Source organism: Gadus chalcogrammus, chromosome 8 (assembly GCF_026213295.1).
Source record: "Gadus chalcogrammus isolate NIFS_2021 chromosome 8, NIFS_Gcha_1.0, whole genome shotgun sequence".
In the NCBI taxonomy this organism is placed as follows: domain Eukaryota; kingdom Metazoa; phylum Chordata; class Actinopteri; order Gadiformes; family Gadidae; genus Gadus; species Gadus chalcogrammus.
Genome location: NC_079419.1, coordinates 2,952,358 through 2,973,798, shown reverse-complemented (window position 1 = coordinate 2,973,798; position 21,441 = coordinate 2,952,358). Strand labels below are relative to the sequence as shown.

Here is a 21,441-nt window from a genome sequence, read left to right as displayed (position 1 = left end):
TTTACAAGTAAAATTGTTTCCAAACATTAGCAACACGATTAGTAACACTGATGGATCGAACGAAAGAAGAAAATACAATAAAATCCGAAAAACAATATCAAACACAATAGAAACCTTGCGATGTCAGTAACAAATTATAGCCTAAAACGCTTCAACTCTATATACTCTGACAAATCCGTTGATGAGTATTGTTTGGTAATCGCAACTTCTATAAACAAGTTTTCTTTCGCCTGAACACTGATACTTTTTTGTTTCCACAAAAAAAAAAAAAGAAAAAAGGAGAAAGAAACAGAAAGGAAAAAGTCACTGCTGTTATCTTAAAGTTCAGGCACACCTGGGTTATTGTACACAGTGGACCGTAAGATGTCTGGCAACCGCGGTGGTTTTCTACTGATGGCGAGACGAGAATTCGGCTGAAGTGCTTGACACTTTGACTCCCCCCGCCGCCCCCCCCCCCCCCCCCCCCCCCTCCCCTCCCCCCCCCCCACCCCCATAGCTCCCGTTCCGGCGTCACACGGGTCCGGCCCCCGTCTCCTGGTGGACCCCCTCCGACTCCTCCCCGACCCCTCCCTCTACGTCGGCCGTCTCCACGGCAACCGCCTCCCTCGTCACAGCTTCCGTCTCCTCCTCGCCCCCTTCCTCCGCCGCCTCCTCCGCCCCTTCTTGCCCCGGCTCCGCCTCCCCTTCGGCCCCCCCACCCTCCTCCTCCTGTGACTCCTCCTTTGCCTCGGCAACAGCTTCCTCCTCCGGCGCCTCCTCCTTCCCTGCCGCCCCGGCTTCCTCCTTCATCTCCTTCTCCTCCGTGACCCCACCTTCCTCCTCCTGCACCTCCTCCTGTTTGACAACCCCACCTTCCACCTGCTCCTCCTTGACAACCCCACCTGCCTCCAGCGTCTCCTTCTCCTCCGTGACCCCACCTTCTTCCTCCTCCTCTTCTGCCGCCCCACCTTCCTCCCGTTGCGCCGCCTCCTTCTCTGCGATCCCGCCTTCCTCCTCCTTCGCCTCCGCCTGCACCACCTCCTCCTCTTCTACAACCGCTGCTTCCTCCTCCTCCGCCTCCGCCTGCACCACCTCCTCCTCTTCTACAACCGCTGCTTCCTCCTCTGGCGCCTCTTCTACAACCCCCCCTTCCTCCTGCGCCTCCTTCCTCTCTGCCCCCCCTTCCTCCTCCTCCTCCTCCACCTTTTGCTCTCTTGTCCCCTCCCCTTCCTTCTCCTCCTCCACCTTTTGCTCTCTTGTCCCCTCTCCTTCCTCCTCCTCCTCCTCCTCCTCCTCCACCTTTTGCTCTCTTGTCCCCTCCCCTTCCTCCTCCTCCATCTTTTGCTCTAGTGTCCCCTCCCCTTCCTCCTCCTCCTCCTCCATCTTTTGCTCTGTCGTCCCCTCCCCCTCCCCCTCCTCCTCCACCTTTTGCTCTGTCGTCCCCTCCTCCTCCTCCCCCTCCCCCTCCTTTGGGGGGCCGTCCTCTCCCCCGCCCGCCGCCCTCTCCCCCCTCCGCTTCTCCTCCTCCACGTACTCCGCCTCGTACAATTCACAGTCGTCGTCGTCCACCTGCACGACCCGGATGTCCTCCATGCACATGGCCTCGTCGTCCTCGTCCTCGTCCCCCTCCCCCTCCTCGTCCTTCTCCTCCACCTCCATCTCCTCCTCCCCCTCCTCCTCCCCCTCGCTCTCCTTCTCGTCCGAGTCCATCGGAGAGCGAGGCGTGGTGGTCCCACTGCCGTCCGGCTGCTGCAGCCGCCGCTGCCCCCCCACCTCCTCCTCCACCCCCTCCTCCTCCTCCTCCTCCTCCTCTTCTTCCTCCTCCTCCTCCTCCTCCTCCTCTTCCTCCTCCTCCTGGACCCTTGGTACCCTGATCCTCGGGGGCGCCCCGAGGGGCAGCGGGCCCCGGGGCCCGTCCTTGTTGCAGTAGGAGTACCGGTGGTTCATGTGCTGCGAGTAGGAGCCCGAGTGGGAGAAGCGCTTGCCGCACTTGTCGCAGGCGTACGGCTTCTCGCCCGAGTGCAGCCGCGAGTGCTCGATGAGGTGGTGCTTGTGTTTGAAGGCCTTGTGGCACACGGCGCACTCGTACGGCCGCTTGCCTGCGTGCACACACGCACACACGCACACACACACACACACAAAGAGAGAGGGAGAGAGAGGGAGAGTTAGTGACGGAGAGAAGCAGGGCACTAGCATCACAACGACCAAGCAACGTCTCTGTTCCCGTCAGGATTGCCGTTCGATGCTTAAATATCTTTCGTATGTTATTTATCGGCCTCTGTCAAGTGTCCTCGAGCGGAGGAAGGCGCTGTCCAAATAAAGTTGTCCTATAATTTTTTGGGTTTTTATATCATTTTTGGAATGTATTTCACCAGTCAACCTCATTAAACATATAATGTAGTATAAACATTATAACTAAGAGGTAGGGTCTGAATCAGGACCAGTTTCAACCACAATTCAATAAACTAATTAGGGATATTGGATGGCAGGTAAGTCGGCAAAGGACCCAGTGTCACACACGTGAATGCCAATCAGAAGCTATAAATAAATGTGACTGATACCATGGACTTGGACATAACTAGGAGTTGTGCTACTATTTCATGTTGGGTGAAAGCTGCTTCTTACTTAGTGGAGCTTACCTATTGAGCGTGTGTGTGTGTGTGTGAGTGACTGTGAGTGTGACTGAGTAAATGTGTGTGTGTGTCTGTCTTTCTGTGACGGTGGAGGAGGAGGGGGGGAAGGTGTTAGCTGAACGAAGAGGCTCCCTTGCACTGGGCGTATGGGCCCATAAATATTTCCCTTTAAACTGAGAGGTTCAAGGAGACATGCAACTTAAACAAGGGCGGATTCAGACACTAAACGTGTTTGACGCGTTAAGAGAATGTGGGTGGGGGCTGGTGTGTGTGTGTGTGTGTGTGTGTGTGTGTGTGTGTGTGTGTGTGTGTGTGTGTGTGTGTGTGTGTGTGTGTGTGTGTGTGTGTGTGTGTGTGTGTTGGATGATCTCATAGCTGGAACAACGCCCACCTGTGCTGACTACTAAAGCACATATGCTAATTGCTAACAGAGCTTGGGTTTACATGGGATTACATCAGACCCTCAGCTCGGTTTAAACATAGGAAAGAATCCTTTTGGGTTACCTAATGCAGTTCTGTTGACCGTGTACCCCTGGGGTTCACCGAGAAGCGTAGCTCCAGGCCAAAAACATTTGACGCCCTAAGGCAATTGGTGGTCCGGAACGTGAATGCAGCCAAAGATCCATTAGACATCATTGACCACACTCTTTATGCTGACACGATAGTTTTCAAGCGGGCAGACAATTTTTGTTGTTCAATAATAAATACGCCCAAAACTAAATTCATACATTTAGCTTAGCTTAGCTGCGTAGCTCTACACCAAAGTCCCGTCTGTCTCAGTCCACGAGTCATTCTTCTAAAGCTCCCAACCCCGTCCTCATTGGCATCCATTCTTTGCGTGAATACCTGTCTGTCCGTATCTACACATTGTCGTTATTGTCGTGCGTGCGTACCTGTGTGTTGCTCATGTCGATGCCAGGTGACGCTGCCGTGCGTGCGTGGCTGTGTGTTGTTGTGCATATTATTAATGTTTATTAGATGTGGACAGAGCAATTACATTGGACGAACCAGACGCATTGTTTGAGTGTTTCAGCACACGAAAGATGTGACAATTCAAACGGAAAGAAAGGAAACAAAACAAACACAAGCGTTGTTACTTGTTCATTACACACACGCTAGCATGTGAGCGTTCGTTCCCCGAGGCTGTGGCTGTCACGCGGTGGGCCCCCCTACCTGTGTGTTCGTATTTGTGCCGCAGCAGGGAGCTGCCCTTCTGGAACACCTTGGAGCAGAGGTCGCAGGGGTACACGCCGTTCTCCAGACGGCGCTTCTTGGAGGGCGAGGCCGAGTCCGAGTCGTTCTGCTCCTCCACCGCCGACGTGCCCTCCGAGCCGCTGTCCGCCCGACGCTCCTGAGGCTGTGGGGGGGAGTGAACGAGTGAATGAGGCGATGGATGAGTCAAACGAGCACTCAGTGGATTCATTCATTCGTCAATGAATCCGTAGTCGTACAGTCCCTCCAGAAAAATGCGGCGGTTTTTTTGTGATTGTCGCGGCCAAAAATCCTTGATTATGCGGCACGTTTTCTCAAAGAATGCGATGAAATATGCGGCATATATGCAATTTTATGCGATGAAATTGCGGGAACTTGCAAAGGGACTGGTTATAGTACAAACTATCATGAACGCGGCGCCAAACCCCACAACACCCGCCCCTTGTCGGGGATTGGTTGGAATACTATTTATTTAGGTTTTGAGTGGTCGGTAGTACCATTTGTTTCTGTGTGAGATCTCAGAGCACAGGCTGCCCTGCAGAGACATGTTTTTTTGACGGCCGGCTTATGGGGCGGGCAGCTAGCGGATCGTGAGGAAAGATCAGATGAACGTGATCGGTTTATGCTTCGGCCTAGCATCGCTGGTACAACCTTTAATCCATTAATAGATCAAACAATTAAATCATTAATAAATTAAGTAATCAATCAATCTGTTAATGAATACATCAATCTATCCATTAATGACCCAATCAATGTTGACAAGATGAGTGGGTGTGTTGGCGAGGGATGCCTTTCTTCGGTGCCAGCAATTCATTAGTGAAATTCATTTTCGAAGATGTTCCAAACGCCACCCGCGTTGTCTAGACGAGGAATAGCACAATATGTAGATGATTATGATGAGACGGTGCACGCCGTACACACCGAGGGTTAAACAGTGCTTTGTTTTAAAGCACACACCCAGGGGAGATAGGGAGGAGAGGGGAGGGTGGGAGGGAGGGAGGGAGGGGAGGGGAGGGAGGGGAGGGGAAGAGAGAGGACGGGGGAGGGAGAGGAGGGGAGGGACGAAGGGAGGGTGGGGGAGGGACGAAGGGAGGGTGGGGGAGGGGAGAGGAGAGGACGGAAGGGGAAGGAGAGGAGAGGAAAGAAGGGGATAGGAGGGATGGTAGGGGAGAGGAGGGAACAGAGAGGAGAGGAGAGGAGAGGAGAGGAGAGGAGAGGAGAGGAGAGGAGAGGAGAGGAGAAGAGAGGAGAGGAGAGGAACAGAGAGGAGAGGAGAGGAGAGGAGAGGAGAGGAGAGGGGATCTAACGGCTGTGTAGGTCAACATGGGAGTGGGTATGTGGTATTAGCCGTTGTCTATCCCCCCCCCCCCCCCCCTGCTCCGGGGATCTGCAGCCCTAATGTCTACGGCGGGCCGGCAGGCAGACGGTATCAGTTAACAGTATCACCTGGCACATCCATCACTCTGGAGCAGCCTGGACCCCTTCCAACCCATTAAGCCCTGTGGAGCCTCTCCAACGCACCCCCATATGGCTCCTGGATGCCCTGCGTCTGCATCTGCACCGGGCGTACACCGCCGTCAAACCCTTTGATATATACACGCATGTGTGTGTGTGTCTGGTGTGTGTGTGTCGTGTGTGTGCGTGTGTCGTGTGTGCGTGTGTCGTCGTGGAACCTGCGTGCCGTGTCCATCACACAATAACCCCGGCTGTTGTGTTTTTTATGTACCAACTGATTCTCTAGTCCCCGATCTCATTCTGGCTCTCCCGGCACGGCCCTGGAGACACAGCGTGAGAGCGTCTCCCAGCGAGCCCCGACGTCCGTGTCCCTGCTACAGGAACACAGACCCTGCTCGGAGAGCGTCTTGTGAAGTGGAGCATTGGAGGTTGTCTCAATACCCTTCTATATTCAGTGCATTCTCAGGTATATTAGTAGCAGGCGGTCCCGAAGGGGATTGGATTATAAAGACGGTCCCCGTGGGAGCGGTGTCGTACTGCGACGTAGCTATAGTCGCTACGTAGCTATAGTCGCTACGTAGCGACTATAGCTACGTAGCAGGACGGTTGGAATCCCAAAGCGTGAACGGGACACAGCTTGAGTCGTGGATATAAACACCTCAACACCTGATCTCACACTGATTTGACTTTTGTGCGTTCGCACTTTGACTACATTGTTCCCGAGAAAATGTTCTTCACCCTATCGACAACATGATTTTTGTTTGTGTTGTTTTTCTGTTTGTCTGTTCGTTTTTATATATATATTTATTTTTATTAAGAAATATGTTCTTAATATTGTACATTAAGTTCTTAAGTTCTGCCGCCACTGTTTACATGTTTACTGTTTTCTTGGATTTGCACCATTCCGCTTCATTTTATTTATTTTAACTTAAATGTATTATTTCATCTAGTTGCTGCTCTTCTATTTATCTTGTAAATTGTATGTTCTATATTGTTGCAGCTTTTTTCTATTTTATATGTATATTGTATATGCATATTTTTTATATTTCTTTTCTTGGCATACAGTCTGTGGAAAACAAAGGAAGAATTACGTTGTATGACTGAGAACTTGTTTCTTATTCTTTACACGACAATACCCACTTTGAATTTTAATTTTAATTTAAGGACCCGCATGAATGCGAGATGGGTCCATCTCAGGACCCCCCCCCCCTACCTTGTGTCCGTTGAGCAGCACCGTCTTGGCCCCCGTGCCTCCGGCCGCCGTGGTGTAGGTGTAGGTGAGCTGTGGGATGAGGATGGTGCGCTTGGTGGTGGTGTTGATGGCCCGCAGGCAGCTGACGGTGCCCTGGTGCCCGGCGATGGCCACCAGTGTGGGCAGCTGTCCGCCCGCCACGATGCCGCTGGCCTGCGCCGCCGTCACGTAGAAGGTGCCGGCGGGACTCTTGCGGAGGCAGGTGAGGTTGAGCGGCTGCTCCTGCGTCTTGGCGGGCGCGGCGGCGGCGGGCGGCGTCGTCCCGGGCCCCTCCGAGCCCTCGCCGCCCTGCTTGGGCAGCGAGAGGTCCAGCGGCTCCGCCTGGGCGTCCTCGGGCCGCTCGGGGTCCCCGGGCTCGCTCTTCACCGCCGCCGCCGCGTCGCCCCCCCCCGACGGCGTCTCCGCCCGGGGGGAGGCCGGCGGGGGCGCGGACGGCCCGTCGGCTGTGGTGGCGCCGGTCGGGTCGGCGGCGGCGCCCGGGCCCTCGGCCGCCGCGCCCTTCCTCCCAGAGTTCATCTCCTCCAGGGTCACGCCCGCCTCCGACAGCAGGGCGGCGAAGGAGGGGTCCAGGCTGGCCCCGCCCCCCTCCTTCCCCTCGCCGTCCCCCCGCAGGGCGAGCAGGGCCTTGGCGCCGTCATCGTCCTCCTCGCAGGGTGCACACGGCATGCCCTTGGCGGGCGCCGCCGCCGCTGTGGCCTCGCCGGCGGCGGCGGCGTTGGGGGCGGGGGACGCGGGCGGGCTGGCGGGCTCCGTCTTCACCAGCGAGAGGTCGGTGGCGCCCTTCGCCACCTCCGCCGCTCCGCCGACCGCGTGGAGCGCGGCCGCAGCTGCGGCCGCCGTCGTGGCGTTGGCGGTCAGCAGGACGGGCGCCGCGGCGGCAGTGGCGGGGGGCTCCCTCTTCAGGAGCAGCGGGTGGGTCTGCACGGTGGCGGCGGCGTTGGGGGCGGGGTTGATGCTGTAGTTGATGATGATCTTGGTGTTGCCGTCCTGGTCCACGAAGGCGGGCAGGCTGATGATCTGCTGGTGCGGCTGCTGCAGCAGCAGGCCCTGCTTGCCGTGCATCACCAGGCCGCTGGCCGAGCCCAGCACCTGCCGGATCACGTTGCCGTCCACCGCCACCTTGAACATGTTCTGCAGGTCGGCCAGGTTGATGGAGATGGGCGACACCAGGCCCACGGCGGGCACCACCATGGCCAGCCCGTGGGGCAGTGTGGTCGTGGCGGCGGCGGCGGTGGTGGTCGTCGTCGTCGTTGGCGACGGCGTGGTGGTCGCCGCGGCGACGGCGGCGGCGACCGTGGCGGGCTTGCACTCGTACTCCACGGGCTCAGACTTGATCTGCGTGAGCGGGAGCTGCTCCTGGAGAGGCTTGCTGTCGCTCTTCTCCTTCAGGAGGACGCGGACGGGGGTCCCGGCGGCGGCGGCGGCGGCGTTGGCGGCGGGGGCCGGCGTCGGGGGGGCGGGCGGGGCCGGCTTGATGGCGGTGCGCGGGGAGCCGTCGGCGGGCCGCGCGCCCACGCACTTCTTGCTGCTGATGTGCGAGCTGTAGGAGCCCGAGTGGGAGAAGCGCTTCTTGCAGTTGGAGCACTCGTAGGGCTTCTCGCCTGGAGACGCGGCGGGGGGGGGGGGGGGGGGGGGGGCAAACAGTGGCAAATAGTCTGAGAAATGAACCAAATCTGATCAAGCCACGAGACCAAACGGACATATCAACTTTTGGCCAGAAAATCCATCATTGTAATCAATATAATGCGGATGTGCAACTATTAGAGGATATGTCTTTGTTTATGACATGTGTAGTCTTTGAATAAGTGTGTGTGTGTGTGTGTGTGTGTGTGTGTGTGTGTGTGTGTGTGTGTGTGTGTGTGTGTGTGTGTGTGTGTGTGTGTGTGTGTGTGTGTATGTTTGCATTTGTGTGTGTGTATTTATGTGTGTTTGTGTGCGTGTGTGTGTGTTTGTGTGTGTGGTTGTGAATGTGGGTATTTGTATGCATACAGTGGCGATTTTGATTTGGAAACTCTGGTGGGGCCCATGCAGGAAAATGTTATAACGCAATCCAGAAATACCACATAGGCCTATTACTACCATCACAACAAAAACAGTAGCAAGTGACAGAGGGGACCAAAATTGCAGCTGAATAATGCCATCACTCAAACGCGAATCTGACGACGTATATTAGGCTATTATAGCAATAGCACCACCAAATGGCAGCGTTCAAGATCTCACAATATCAAAACTCAAGAAAAAAACAACGTGGCAACAATAAAAACACAACGGCGCACACCCTTTACACAGCAATCAATATACAAAGCCACCACTCACAATATACCAAAAAAAGAAGAAGTATGGTTTAAGTTGTATTAAGTTTGCAGGCCACCATACTGTACAATTAACAATGAATCTAGCCTGATAGAGTGGTTGCCTATTCAGACCTGGATAATCCTGGGTGAAAATTTAAGTAATGCTGCTATCCATTTGGATGTACGAAGTGGTAAAGTCGCCAATCTCCCAGCTTTCTTGCGGCATTTCACTGAGGCACGCCCCCTTTCGGTCGTAGTATCTCGTCGCTTTCAAAGTAGAGCGAGCAGATCTGTACAACTAGCAAACAAGATGGCTGCGCCCATAGTCAATGGGGATTGAGCTGTATTTTCTTTGTATTTGTACCACGTTGGGGGTTGTAATGTCGATTTTAAATCCTCTTACACACTTGATTTCATTGCTGCTTTAATCCGGTCACCAATTTATGGTCTTGCTTTGCGTGAAATTCAATGTAAAGTTGTGTTTTCAAGCTGGTTTGCCAAAGAGGCTATGTTGCTAATGACGCCTAGCCCGCTACTACCCCTCGTGGCTCGACAGAAACACGACAGCACTTGTTGAAATAAAAATTGGCGAAAATGGCAAAATATTATTGCAATGTAAAATGCTTGCAATGTTAATGTTTCTGTAAAGGCTGGCAACCATTATACACTGGATTATTTATTTTTTCCAAAATAGTTTTCTTCTTAAACTCGTCGGACACAAATAGCAAACTGGAAGGCTGGAGCAAGGGAAATACGTCACGTTCTCGCTGAAGCTGGTCGTTCGTACCAGCCTACCATCAAAATGGATAGCAGCATCAGTTTGTGCTAAGATGGTAATTACCTGTGCTTTAAGGACAGTGCTGTCTGGTCTCCTTTGTGTGGCTGAGGTGAAACACAAGCATTTTTTTCCGCTTGAACCACTCCTGGTTGAACGATCTATTCTTGTCCTTTCCCTCTTGAATAATGATTAAATCCGTCGGGCGATGTGGTCCCAAACGTTTTATCTCCAACTTCTGTTCAAGTGCTAAATCTCACATGAGACAGATACTCAACACGATTCATCATTCAATGAATGAAACGTCCATTTGTTGTTATTTACTGTAACAGTAACTGTAACTGGAACAGTAACTACGTTAGCCAGCTAGCAAGATCTGATCGGCTCCCGCCGTAAACCCCGCCCTTTCTACAAATCAGCCAATGAGAAGAGCTTTGGGGCACTAAACTTCTGGCCCCACCGCCGAAACAGAAGCGGGCGCTGCGCACGCGCTTGCTCGCGCAACAGCACCAGTTTTCTACACTGCAGCAGACGGGGCCATCTCGGCTGGGCCCCACCGAGCGGAACAGACGAGACGGAGCAACGAACTATTTCACACACAACTACTACACTACAACAATTGCGTTCATCAAATTAAAACTGCGGACATGTAATTAATTATTAACAATTAATGTATTATTAACTTATGCTCAATGACATTTTTGAAAAAAGAAAGAAAAGTATAATCGTGCCCTGCACGGCAGCGTTCTCTGGTGGGGCCGTGCCCCACTGGCCCCTAATGCAAAGACGCCACTGTATGCATACGTGCGTTTGTGTGTGTGTGTGTGTATATGTGTGCGCTTTTATGTGTGTGTGTGTTTGTATATGTGTTTCTGTGTGTGTGTGTGTGTGTTCGTGTGTGTTCGTGTGCGTGTGTGTGTGTGTGTGTGTTCGTGTGCGTGTGTGTGTGTGTGTGTGTGTGCGTGTGTTTCCTCACCACTGTGTATGCGCAGGTGTTCTTTGAGATGGTGTTTGTATTTAAATGCCTTCGCACACTCGTTACACTTAAACTTCCTGTTTCCTCCTGTTGCCGGGGTCACGTGTCGCTGGGCATGAGGAAGGAACACAAAAAATAATAATACATTAAAACAATTATTATTATTCATTAATCCGTCAACAATCCCAAAAACCTGAATTATTTTTCATTTTGCTGATCCATTACTTTTCCTCCGATTCAAATCATTTATATAGAAAATAATAAATACGATAATTTGTAATATTATAATAAATATAAATAATCAAATAGGATTTTAAATGGGCTGCAGGTAAGATTTAAGAGCTATTTATAACACTTTGTTATTTATTAGAAATAGCATAGCTGTCTGTCAGCTATTAATGAGTATATTGCTCTGTGAGAACATCTGCTCTGAGTTGACTGCTCCTGCCTCTGGATATGTGCCAATTTGGATTTCACACCGGGGCCTCCTGGTTTCTGACCAATCAGGGCCTCTCTTCCCTGATTGGTTCTTTGAATCCATCTTGCCTGTCCATCACAGGTGTGTGAGTGCAACGCTACTCAATCGCGGAGAAACACACGGCGGGAAGGGGCAGGGCGTTTGGTTGTTCATTAAAAAACTCGCTCTCATCTGCTCTTTTCTGCTCGGTCGATACAAACGCTCAAATCCTACAGCAGCTTTAAATAAAATAATTCAATGAAAGTACTAAAAAAAACCATAATGGGCGCATCAAGCTCCCCGGTGAGGTACCTGTTCCCGCGAGCCCTTGTGGTGGCTCATGTGTCTCTCCAGTTGGGAGCGGTAGGTGAAGGTGTAGCTGCACTGGGAGCAGCTGAAGTTGTCGTCGCTGGTCTCGTGGCGATACTTGATGTGCTCCTTCAAGGAGGCGTTGCGCTTGTAACCGCGCGAGCAGTATGGGCAGATGTGGAGCTGGGAGAAGGTGTCTGGCAGGCCTGGGGTTGGGAGAGAAGTCAGGGTGTTAGTTCGGGTCGGCTCAGGCATGTTTATGTTCATGGTTGAAGCCAGGTTTGAGCGAACCGGACGGACTTAGACAGATTTTAAAAATATCCAAAAAAAATAAATAAAATGTCAGTTCTCCCTCCAGGCCTTCAAGGCCGCTCGCCCAAAACACACAATTAGCTGGCTAGCTTTTGTAATAGGTCTGCCCAGCCTGCTGGAGGAATCCGGTAATGTCCAATCAGAGCGTGATTTGCAAGCACCTTTAGGGTTAGACCGTTTCCGTTCAGGATATATTTTTTTAATACGCGGGGGGGCTAGCGGGGTGGCCAACCTCTGACCAGGGGGGGTTATGGCCCCCCCTGGCCCCCACGTGGCTACGCCCCTGCCTGCAGGCCAACAGGTTACCACCATATGAATGCTCAACGACTCATGCAGAATGCGGCGGTGTCGGGGCGTACCGTTCTCGTCGGCGCCCCCTCTGTCCGGAGTGGTGCACTCCTCCTCCGGCGCCTCGGGGTAGATGACGGCCGTGTCTCCCTGCTGCAGGATCTTCTTCGTCTCCTCCTCCTCCCCCTCCGCCTCCTCCTCCTCCTCCATGTCCTCCTCTTCTTCAGACCCACCCTCGCCGTTCACTGAAGCAACACATGCACACGCACACACACACAGACAGCCAGACACACCCACACACACACATACAGACACACACACACACACACACACACACACACACACACACACACAATGATGTAGACATCAGTTAGAAAGAATTTTTTAGAAAATGCAAGAAATGTTTTAAAAGTCATTTAATAGTGTTCATTGGTGGCAGTATCTGTATTATTTATCACTGAGGAACATCGTTTATATCAGGAACTGCATGTCTTTGGAGGTAAGGGGGACAAATGTACTCAGATAGAGAAGCACAAATGTATCCCAGGGCTTTCAATCAAAAATAATATGCAGAATATGTATTCAAATGAAATACATCTACTTCCTTCCTGGGTTAACGGAGAACAATGTCTTAAATTTAATCCTCGACATTGTTCTGTTGAACAGCAGAGTTAGGGCTATTCATGCTTTATACTTGATCTCTGGAACTCAAATTTATCCCCAACTCAGGTAGGGATTGGAGGATTTTGTCGAGCGTCAAACCCAGGTAGCTACATGTCATGTCCACTAGAGGGAGCATGGTCGTCCTTTGACCGCCAACCGCCACGTTCTCACCACAATCGCAAGGTGACTCAATGGTGAACTGAAAGCAAGTTGCAATGATGAGCGTCATTGGCATGGGAGCGTGACAACATAGGTGTGGTGTCATTTCAAAATGTAGCTACAGTATAAATATAACAAGGAAGACCCTCTCTCTCACCCACCCACTCTTCAGTGACCATCTGTCATGTCAAAACTCACCATCCCACTCAGTCAGCGCAGACACCTCCCATATCAACTCGGCCAATCAGGTGCCCCTCGCTATGTCGATGAGTGAAATGGCACAAACTAACCGCGCACCTATACCCTATTCGTCATCCATCCAATGACTCATTTGGACTCCGCCTAGTCTTGGCCACCTCCGGTCTCCCACAGCAGGAGACGTTCAGCTCAGGTCAGTTTCACTTTATTGTCCCAAAAGGGAAACCTGTCTTGCAGTCAGGTACACATAAATAGCACAAGATACACAAGGACACACAACAAAGAGATAGACACAGGCTAGGTCATACTAACATACCCATCAGATTCAAATATATTTACAGGTATGTGCAAAGAATTGTGCAAATTGAACAAACATATTGGCGCTAGGAATAAAGGCGTTCTTTGTCCTATTGGACTTATAAAAAGGGGCTCTTAGACTCTGGCCCGAGGGAAGGGCCTCAAATGAGCAATGAAGGGGATGATTTTTACAGTCCTGAATAACCTGCTTCTCATAAATGTTCAACAACGATACTTGTGGACATGTGTGGACCAGTCCGTCCCAGGGACTCCATCACCTGGACCATCGAGACTCCATCAGGGGCTGGTATCCTGGCTTCTTAAACCCATGAAGAAGAAAACGACGATGGAGTCCAATCTAGCACCAAACGAACATTACGTATTGTTCGACTTTGTTCAAACGTAAACCGGTCTCTCCTGATTGGATTTTTATTGCAGCGGCAAACAAACATCTTCCCCAACACCCTGCACTATTTTATTGCTCAAACTTGCTCAAACGGCACTGTAGCTCAAACTACAGTATTGTTTAAAACCTTTAAATCCGCGTGAATGTACTTTACAAGTACATTTACACAAGTAGATAACCAACCCATCGGATACATGGTTGTTTCAAATTATAACTCTGCACACCTCGTACTGAAAACAAATGGCTTGCTGTCGTTTTTAAAATCACAGAGAAAGCAATGCTTAGTCATCTGTCGATTTTGTGAGTTCTCAGGAATAACTCAGTGCCGTGAAATCGAAGCTTTATGTACACAGCAAATGGGTAATCAAATATTGATGCACTTGGGCATCCCAAGTCACCGTTTGCCACTAAAGTCCTGCTGTCAAGGCTGCAACGGTGATGGTCATTTCATCGACGCTTAAGAAGGTTGTAAAGTTTGCTGTCAGACAAACTAATATTGTAAAACTATTTGGTCATACAGCAATGATAGATCAATTATTATTTGATACGCACACATTGTCTGTATTTTTTAAATGACAACTCACATTACTATAAAGAGACAACATACCGGTACTATAAAATAAGAATTATATATAATACAATGTTCCAAATCATATATAAGATGCCCATTGACATCATTAAATTGCATCCCGTTCCGACATTTTGCTGCAGTTTGGAGGGAAATGGCCGATTCTTGCCAGCGTACAACAACAACCTTGCTCTCTCATGGAAGATGTTGCTCCTACGACCGGCTGTATCACGTCCCCCTGGTTCACCGTTCCTGAACCAGGAAAAACAGCTCCGGTATGAACCACAGCTCAAAGTCTGGACAGGGCAAGATCGAAATACCGGATGATACTATTTCATGTCTGGTATTTTCCTACAACCCAGTCCTTGGTTCACTCGACTCTAAATGTAGAGCATGACGCCCAAACTTTGACATGTGAAACGGCCCGACAATCAAACTCAGCAATCGGGGCATGTCTCACCCACCAAATTGTCCATCGTCAATGGAGTGGAACGAGCGTGACAGAATATGACGTTCTGTGTACTAGCGAGTAGATAATCGTCAGGGTTCATCTTTAGTGATGCCAAAGCACAAGGTAGAGTAATGTTTAAAAACAGAGCCTTAACCGGGGCCCATTACTGTAGTGACTGGGGCCATCTGGCTGAGCGAGAGAACAAGGGAGAGAGAGAGAGAGAGAGAGAGAGAGAGAGAGAGAGAGAGAGAGAGAGAGAGAGAGAGAGAGAGAAAGAGAGAGAGAGAGAGACAGAGAGAGAGAGCGAGAGAGCATGTAAGTGAGTGAGAGAGCTAGCGAGTGAGTGAGAGCGAGACAGAGAGAGGCCGAGAGAGTTTAATAAGCCTAATGAGCGCCCATCACTATGTTCTGCTAGGTTGGGATACGGCTCTTTAAAGGAATGTGACCTGGAGACGTAACAAGGTGGTAAGACGAGTATGCACTATCACACACACACACACACACACACACACACACACACACACACACACACACACACACACACACACACACACACACACACACACACACACACACACACACACAGACACACAACCATACATATAAACATATATGCACACACACGGGGGTGCCTCTGCAGTTCCCCACCTCGTCCAATTAGCATAATGGCCCCCGCAAAGCCGATGTCGCTCACACCCACACACCCACAGTCACACACAAACACACCCAAACATACACACACAGACATACACTTACACCTACAAACAAACACAAAAACACCACACGGAAACGCACACACAATGACCTCATTGGATTCGATACATATTACATCGCAAACTTCTTCGGCGCCGTCTTAATTTTGTATGCTGGAAAATAATGAAGACATGAGTTCGGTCTAAACTATGGCAGGGCCTGCTCATCCAGCAGCAGGGCTGTTAGGCTTTAGAAAGTGAGGTGGGTGGGAGAGGGGGGAGAGGGGGGAGGGAGGGCTGGTGGGGGTACGGCCAAGGCGGAACTCTGTCCAGGGTCGCCATGGCAATGAATCGCTTTGGAAATGAGAGCGAGAGCCCTGCCAAGCGGAAGCCACGCCCCTTCCTGCACAGCCTCCAGAGACAGGTGCAAACTTTAGTGGAGGGCTTGTGCACGTGTGCGTGTGCACGTGTGTTTGCATGTGTGTGTGTGCGCGTGTGTGTGTGTGTGTGTGTGTGTGTGTGTGTGTGTGTGTGTGTGTGTGTGTGTGTGTGTGTGTGTGTGTGTGTGTGTGTGTGTGCGGATCAAAGAAAAGAGGGCTCCCAGGCCATACACACAGCTTCATGTTTAACACAGAGATCTCTGATTCCCATGATGTCATCCAGGCACACACACAAAGACACACACACGCATACATACACACACACACACACACACACACACACACACACACACACACACACACACACACACACACACACACACACACACACACACACACACACACACACACACACACACACACACACACACACATAAACACACAGTGAGCACTGCGCCTCCACCACTTGCCAGGAACTGCTTCTTGGAGTGAATTTACGACTGACAAGCCGTGGTACTGCTGAACTGGGTTCTATAATACTGTGTCCTTAATACTGTGGTACCATGATACTGTGTCCTTATAATACTGTAGTACTATGATACTGTGTCCTTATAATACTGTAGTACTATGATACTGTGTCCTTATAATACTGTAGTACTATGATACTGTGTCCTTATAATACTGTAGTACTATGATACTGTGGTACTATGATACTGTGTCCTTAATACTGTGGTACTATGATACTGTGTCCTTATAATACTGTCGTACTATGATACTGTGTCCTTATAATACTGTAGTACTATGATACTGTGTCCTTATAATACTGTAGTACTATGATACTGTGTCCTTATAATACTGTAGTACTATGATACTGTGGTACTATGATACTGTGTCCTTATAATACTGTAGTACTATGATACTGTGTCCTTATAATACTGTAGTACTATGATACTGTGTCCTTATAATACTGTAGTACTATGATACTGTGTCCTTATAATACTGTAGTACTATGATACTGTGTCCTTATAATACTGTAGTACTATGATACTGTGGTACTATGATACTGTGTCCTTATAATACTGTAGTACTATGATACTGTGTCCTTATAATACTGTAGTACTATGATACTGTGTCCTTATAATACTGTAGTACTATGATACTGTGTCCTTATAATACTGTAGTACTATGATACTGTGTCCTTATAATACTGTAGTACTATGATACTGTGGTACTCCTGAACTATGGTAACATAACACTGTGTTCCTCCCTATAATACAGTGGTGCTATAACACATATCATATATATATATAGTATACACATACATATATAATATTATTACCACATGACTATAATAGCGTGTGACGCGATACCCAGTGATATTGTACTCCAGGGGAAGACCCTCGCCACAGAGACAGTTCCGGGCCTGAACCGTTAGAGTGTTCTGTGGCAGGCGGGGGGCTGTGACGAGGGCTGGTGAAGCATATCATAAGTAGCATCTCACCTTGAAGAAACTGAAAGAGGATGAAGCAAGTGTGGCTTCAAACCCTCTGGGTTTCAGGTATCGGTCGTTCAATCTGAGAGGTAGTGAATGACTTGCCAAGTTGTTTGAGAAGAGAGAGAGCCTTAGAGAGGTAGAGAGAGAGAGAGAGAGAGAGAGAGAGAGAGAGAGAGAGAGAGAGAGAGAGAGAGAGAGAGAGAGAGAGAGAGAGAGCGCAAGAGAGAGAGAAAGAGAGACAGCGCAAGAGAGCGAGAGAGAGAGAGAGAGACAGAGAGACAGAGAGAGAGAGAGAGAGAGAGAGAGAGAGAGAGAGAGACAGAGAGACAGAGAGAGACAGAGAACATTCTAGAGACAGAGAGAGGTCTACCACCCGAGCAGAAGGGGAGAGGTAAAGAAGATAATATTGCTGGTACTAATAGGATTCTCTGTGATGTTCAATTATCCGTTTTAGCTAAAACTACAAAGATGTGAAGTGAAAAATGAGACAGAGGCAGAGACAGTGCCGTAGCTTGGATCCTTATTATTAGAGTCTTTCTCTCTCTGAGGTCTGTCGCCAGGTCGAATTCCAAGACCGAACGAGAGAGAGAGAGAGAGAGAGAGAGAGTGAAGACCGAGAGAGCGAGAGGACAGAGAGAGAGAGAGAGAGAGAGAGAGAGAGAGAGAGAGAGAGAGAGAGAGAGAGAGAGAGAGAGAGAGAGAGAAGACAGAGAGAGCGAGATGACACAGAGAGAGAGAGGGAGGTGGGAAAGCAAAGGTGAGAGCAAAGAAGTAGGAAAGAAAGAGGGAGGGTTGGGGGTGGGGGGGGGGTGTAAGAAATGTGTGCAAGGAATAAAAATACACAAGAGAGAGAGAGAAGGAAGGCGAGAACGAGAGCAAGAGAGAGAGAGGACAAATAGAGTGCAGAATGGAGAGGAGAGGCCCGGGGCTCATGCCATGTAAGGCGTTATCCTAAGTAAGTAAAACAAACCTGACAGTGGCACATAATACTTCGGGGGTGTCCACTGCTGGAGAGATGCCTACTGGGTGCATTACTCAGAGCTTCAGCCACGTTGCATGTGCAGTAGGCAGGGAGGGCTGCTTTCAGCTCTGGGCTAAAAAAAGGTTTGTTTCCTTTGTTGCAGATGAACGTACTGGATGTGAATGTATATATATTTTTTTGGGTTGGTGCACATGTTTGAGCTCACACAACTCTTGCACGTCGTGTGCACACGTTTAAGCAGGCGTCGATTATTGCGGCGAAGAAAAGCAATCCCGATTATGGCTTTACCTCAAAGTTCAACTTTGGTGAACTTTGAACTTTGACCTGCAAACCCCCCGACCTCCTTCCACTCAACACAAACAGTTTGCTGTCTTGACGTTTGACTTGTGGAACTTATGCTGCGTTCGAGTATTCTCTGCGAACCGACTCGGATCTCGGATCTGACCCCACGCCCACACTTCAAGCGTTTTATTATGTTTCGCTCGGTAGTTGGCGGAAAACGTGGACGCCCCCCGGAAAGCCGTTGTCACGTTAGCATTGGCAGAGGACCAGGCGCTCCAAAATAAGTAGGCTATAGGCCATAGGCAGAGATACGGACGCAGTAAGGTAGTGCAGTAATACGAGTGATTGAAATTGCCATTTAAACCACCAAAGCGGTCCAAGCACAATGAAAACAGTTCATACTTCAAGTCACAATGGGCGCAGCCATCTTGAATTCTGTCTCGGAATTTTCGCCGTCCAAGGTAAAGGATAATAAAACGCAGCATAAGAAGCATCTCCCGGTATCAACTGAGCATTTGTTTTCCTTTCACGAAACCCCTCCTTGCCTGCTCATGTGTTCCCTATGAGGCATCATGGGTAGGGGTGGAAGCTTCCCTTCGCTCAGCCGTGTTCCTGTTAAAGGTTCGGTGACGTCACCTCACCTTAGTGAGCTTTTCCAGCCACATTCCTGCTGACTTTGCCATTTTTTGCGAGGTGACGCGAGTTGACTTGGCACCGTGTGTTATAAATAGATAAACAAATGAAAAAAAAGGTCCATTCTTTAAGAGGAAAGAGTGACAAACACTGTGACAGGCTAGGGGCTGGGCAATCATTCAATAATTGTGTTTATCGTCTTTTCATGGTATTGCCGGGATATTGAGATAGCGCCTCATCGCGATACGCTGTTTTATAGCATACATGAATAACGATTAGGAGATGTATTAAAAAAATATATGAGGATTGATCGTCACTGAGACAGAAAAACTAGTTTTAATCCGATATCATACAGAACATTTCCATATATTTCAACGTAACGACCCTCAGTGAGACTACCAAGCAAAATGGTATTTAGGCTTCGTAAGCCTATCGTGGTGTTTATCGAAATCGTGTAAGATCCCCCATAAATATCAGGATAATAATATTTTCCCATACCGCCCTATGACAGGCCTACTAGAGGCGGTATTTGGAAACCCACACTCACTCACCCATCCTCAGACGTAAAAGAGCATTAAACATTCAAACAGACTTCATGCCGCGTTCAATAATCTGATAGCTATCTCTGGGTGTCTACCTCCATTCCAGGAGCCGTTGTGGGCTAATACTGCGCTGGCATCTTGGCTGGCGTCGGTGGGCGTGGCCTTGTCGCCATTGGCAACGGCGGCGGCGGCGGCGGTAGCGTTAGCGGTGGCGTCGGGCTCTTGCAGGCTCTCCTCCTCCACGATGTGCAGCTTGTCCTCGTCGTCCGAGTCTGAGCTGGCCTCCAAGCCATTGTTGAAGCTTGTCACTGTGTGGGGCGAGAGACAGAGAGAGAGAGAGAGAGAGAGAGAGAGAGAGAGAGAGAGAGAGAGAGAGAGAGAGAGAGACAGAGAAATGCAGGTCAGTATTGTTTTAGGAGAGCTTCACAACATAGCAGTAGCTAGCATTTGCTACCGGCAACAGCTGTGACTAGGGAAAACTGAAAACACGATGAAAATAATCAAATACTAATCAATCGAAGCAGGTAATTGCTCTTGTCGTCTGATCGGCCTATAGTGGCTTGCTCTAAGCACCAAGTTTCACTGCATTTGTTATGGTCTCGGGGCTGCAAATCCCTACGTTTGTGTGTCTGTGTGTGTTTGTGTGAGTGGCATCCGTCAAATATGAAACCTATCCTAATACAATGTTCAGATTTACAGCCAAGAATCCATAATCCATCAATAGCTGGAAAAGCTCATCCGGTTGAAGCAGTTCTACGCTGACACGCTAACATTATGGGGTGGTTTCATTCTCATCTAATTTGTCGACTTCTCTTCGATACAAATTAATGGGGGTTCATGAAGAGTTTAATTCTAATGTTTGATTAGGTGAGGAGGCCACTCAGATATCCCTGGAGCATTTTTACCGCAGAGATTAGGAGTAAAGGTAAAAACAAGGAATCAATACCAAAAAAAACAAAACAAGGAAAGACCAAAACGGAAAATGTCCGACGGTGACAGGTCAGCGTGAAAAGGACTGCGTGGAGAAAAATATCGATCACGGCACTTTCCACTGTATGCGCACGCCAGCAGAGTGCAACAGAGGGTGTGTGGTAGGCTAGAGAAAACACTACAGTCCTTATTTTTCCCCGGTGGGCAAGGGTGGAGATATGGCCCAAATATCACCTATGAATATAGTACTTATTAATGCATCCAAATATTTGCAGAATGTCAACGTGTTCATTGAACAAACCGTTGAGTTATAAGCGATCTAAGGATGTAGGAATATTGACAAATTGACTTAAATTGACAAAAAGACCAAAAGGAGGTCACCCTGACTTTACGTACAGCTCTGTGTCCTACTCTGAGATGCATGATAGCTACTGGCAGTAGCTATCAGAAAAGCGGCATTAGTCTGGCTTTGTTAGGGCAAGGCATGTTTCTAATGTAGGATTATTTAGAAATGATGTACATAATAGATACATTATTATTGCTATGTATGCATGTTTTTATTATTTTTATATTTTTGCGTGGGTGTGTGTGTGTGTGTGTGTGTGTGTGTGTGTGTGTGTGTGTGTGTGTGTGTGTGTGTGTGTGTGTGTGTGTGTGTGGCAAAAAAAGAGGGCAGTAGCCTACTGCCCTCTTTTTTTGCCCCAAAAAACGAATGCTTCCTCTGTAGCTGGCGCTGGCATGGCCTATGAGCTCCATCCTGGTGTCTATTAAGTCTAAGCCCATTGATGCTATCCCCTGCCTCAGGGTTTAGCCTACATTAC

At 49.5% G+C, this 21,441-nt stretch overlaps 1 protein-coding gene across 1 annotated transcript in view; it reads right to left on the bottom strand.

The window, feature by feature from the left end:
* Positions 1-1,528: 1,528 nt before the first annotated feature.
* LOC130387164 (zinc finger E-box-binding homeobox 1-like) overlaps positions 1,529-21,441 on the bottom strand; it is a 48,673-nt gene continuing 28,760 nt past the window's right edge. Inside the window, exons 2-9 of the mRNA XM_056596160.1 lie at positions 19,786-19,998; positions 12,014-12,187; positions 11,346-11,548; positions 10,577-10,685; positions 6,493-8,132; positions 3,786-3,969; positions 1,668-2,078; positions 1,529-1,548 (exon numbers count right to left, since the gene is read on the bottom strand). Of these exons, the coding sequence (XP_056452135.1) occupies positions 1,529-1,548; positions 1,668-2,078; positions 3,786-3,969; positions 6,493-8,132; positions 10,577-10,685; positions 11,346-11,548; positions 12,014-12,187; positions 19,786-19,998 (2,954 nt within the window). The remainder of the gene's footprint in view (positions 1,549-1,667; positions 2,079-3,785; positions 3,970-6,492; positions 8,133-10,576; positions 10,686-11,345; positions 11,549-12,013; positions 12,188-19,785; positions 19,999-21,441) is intronic.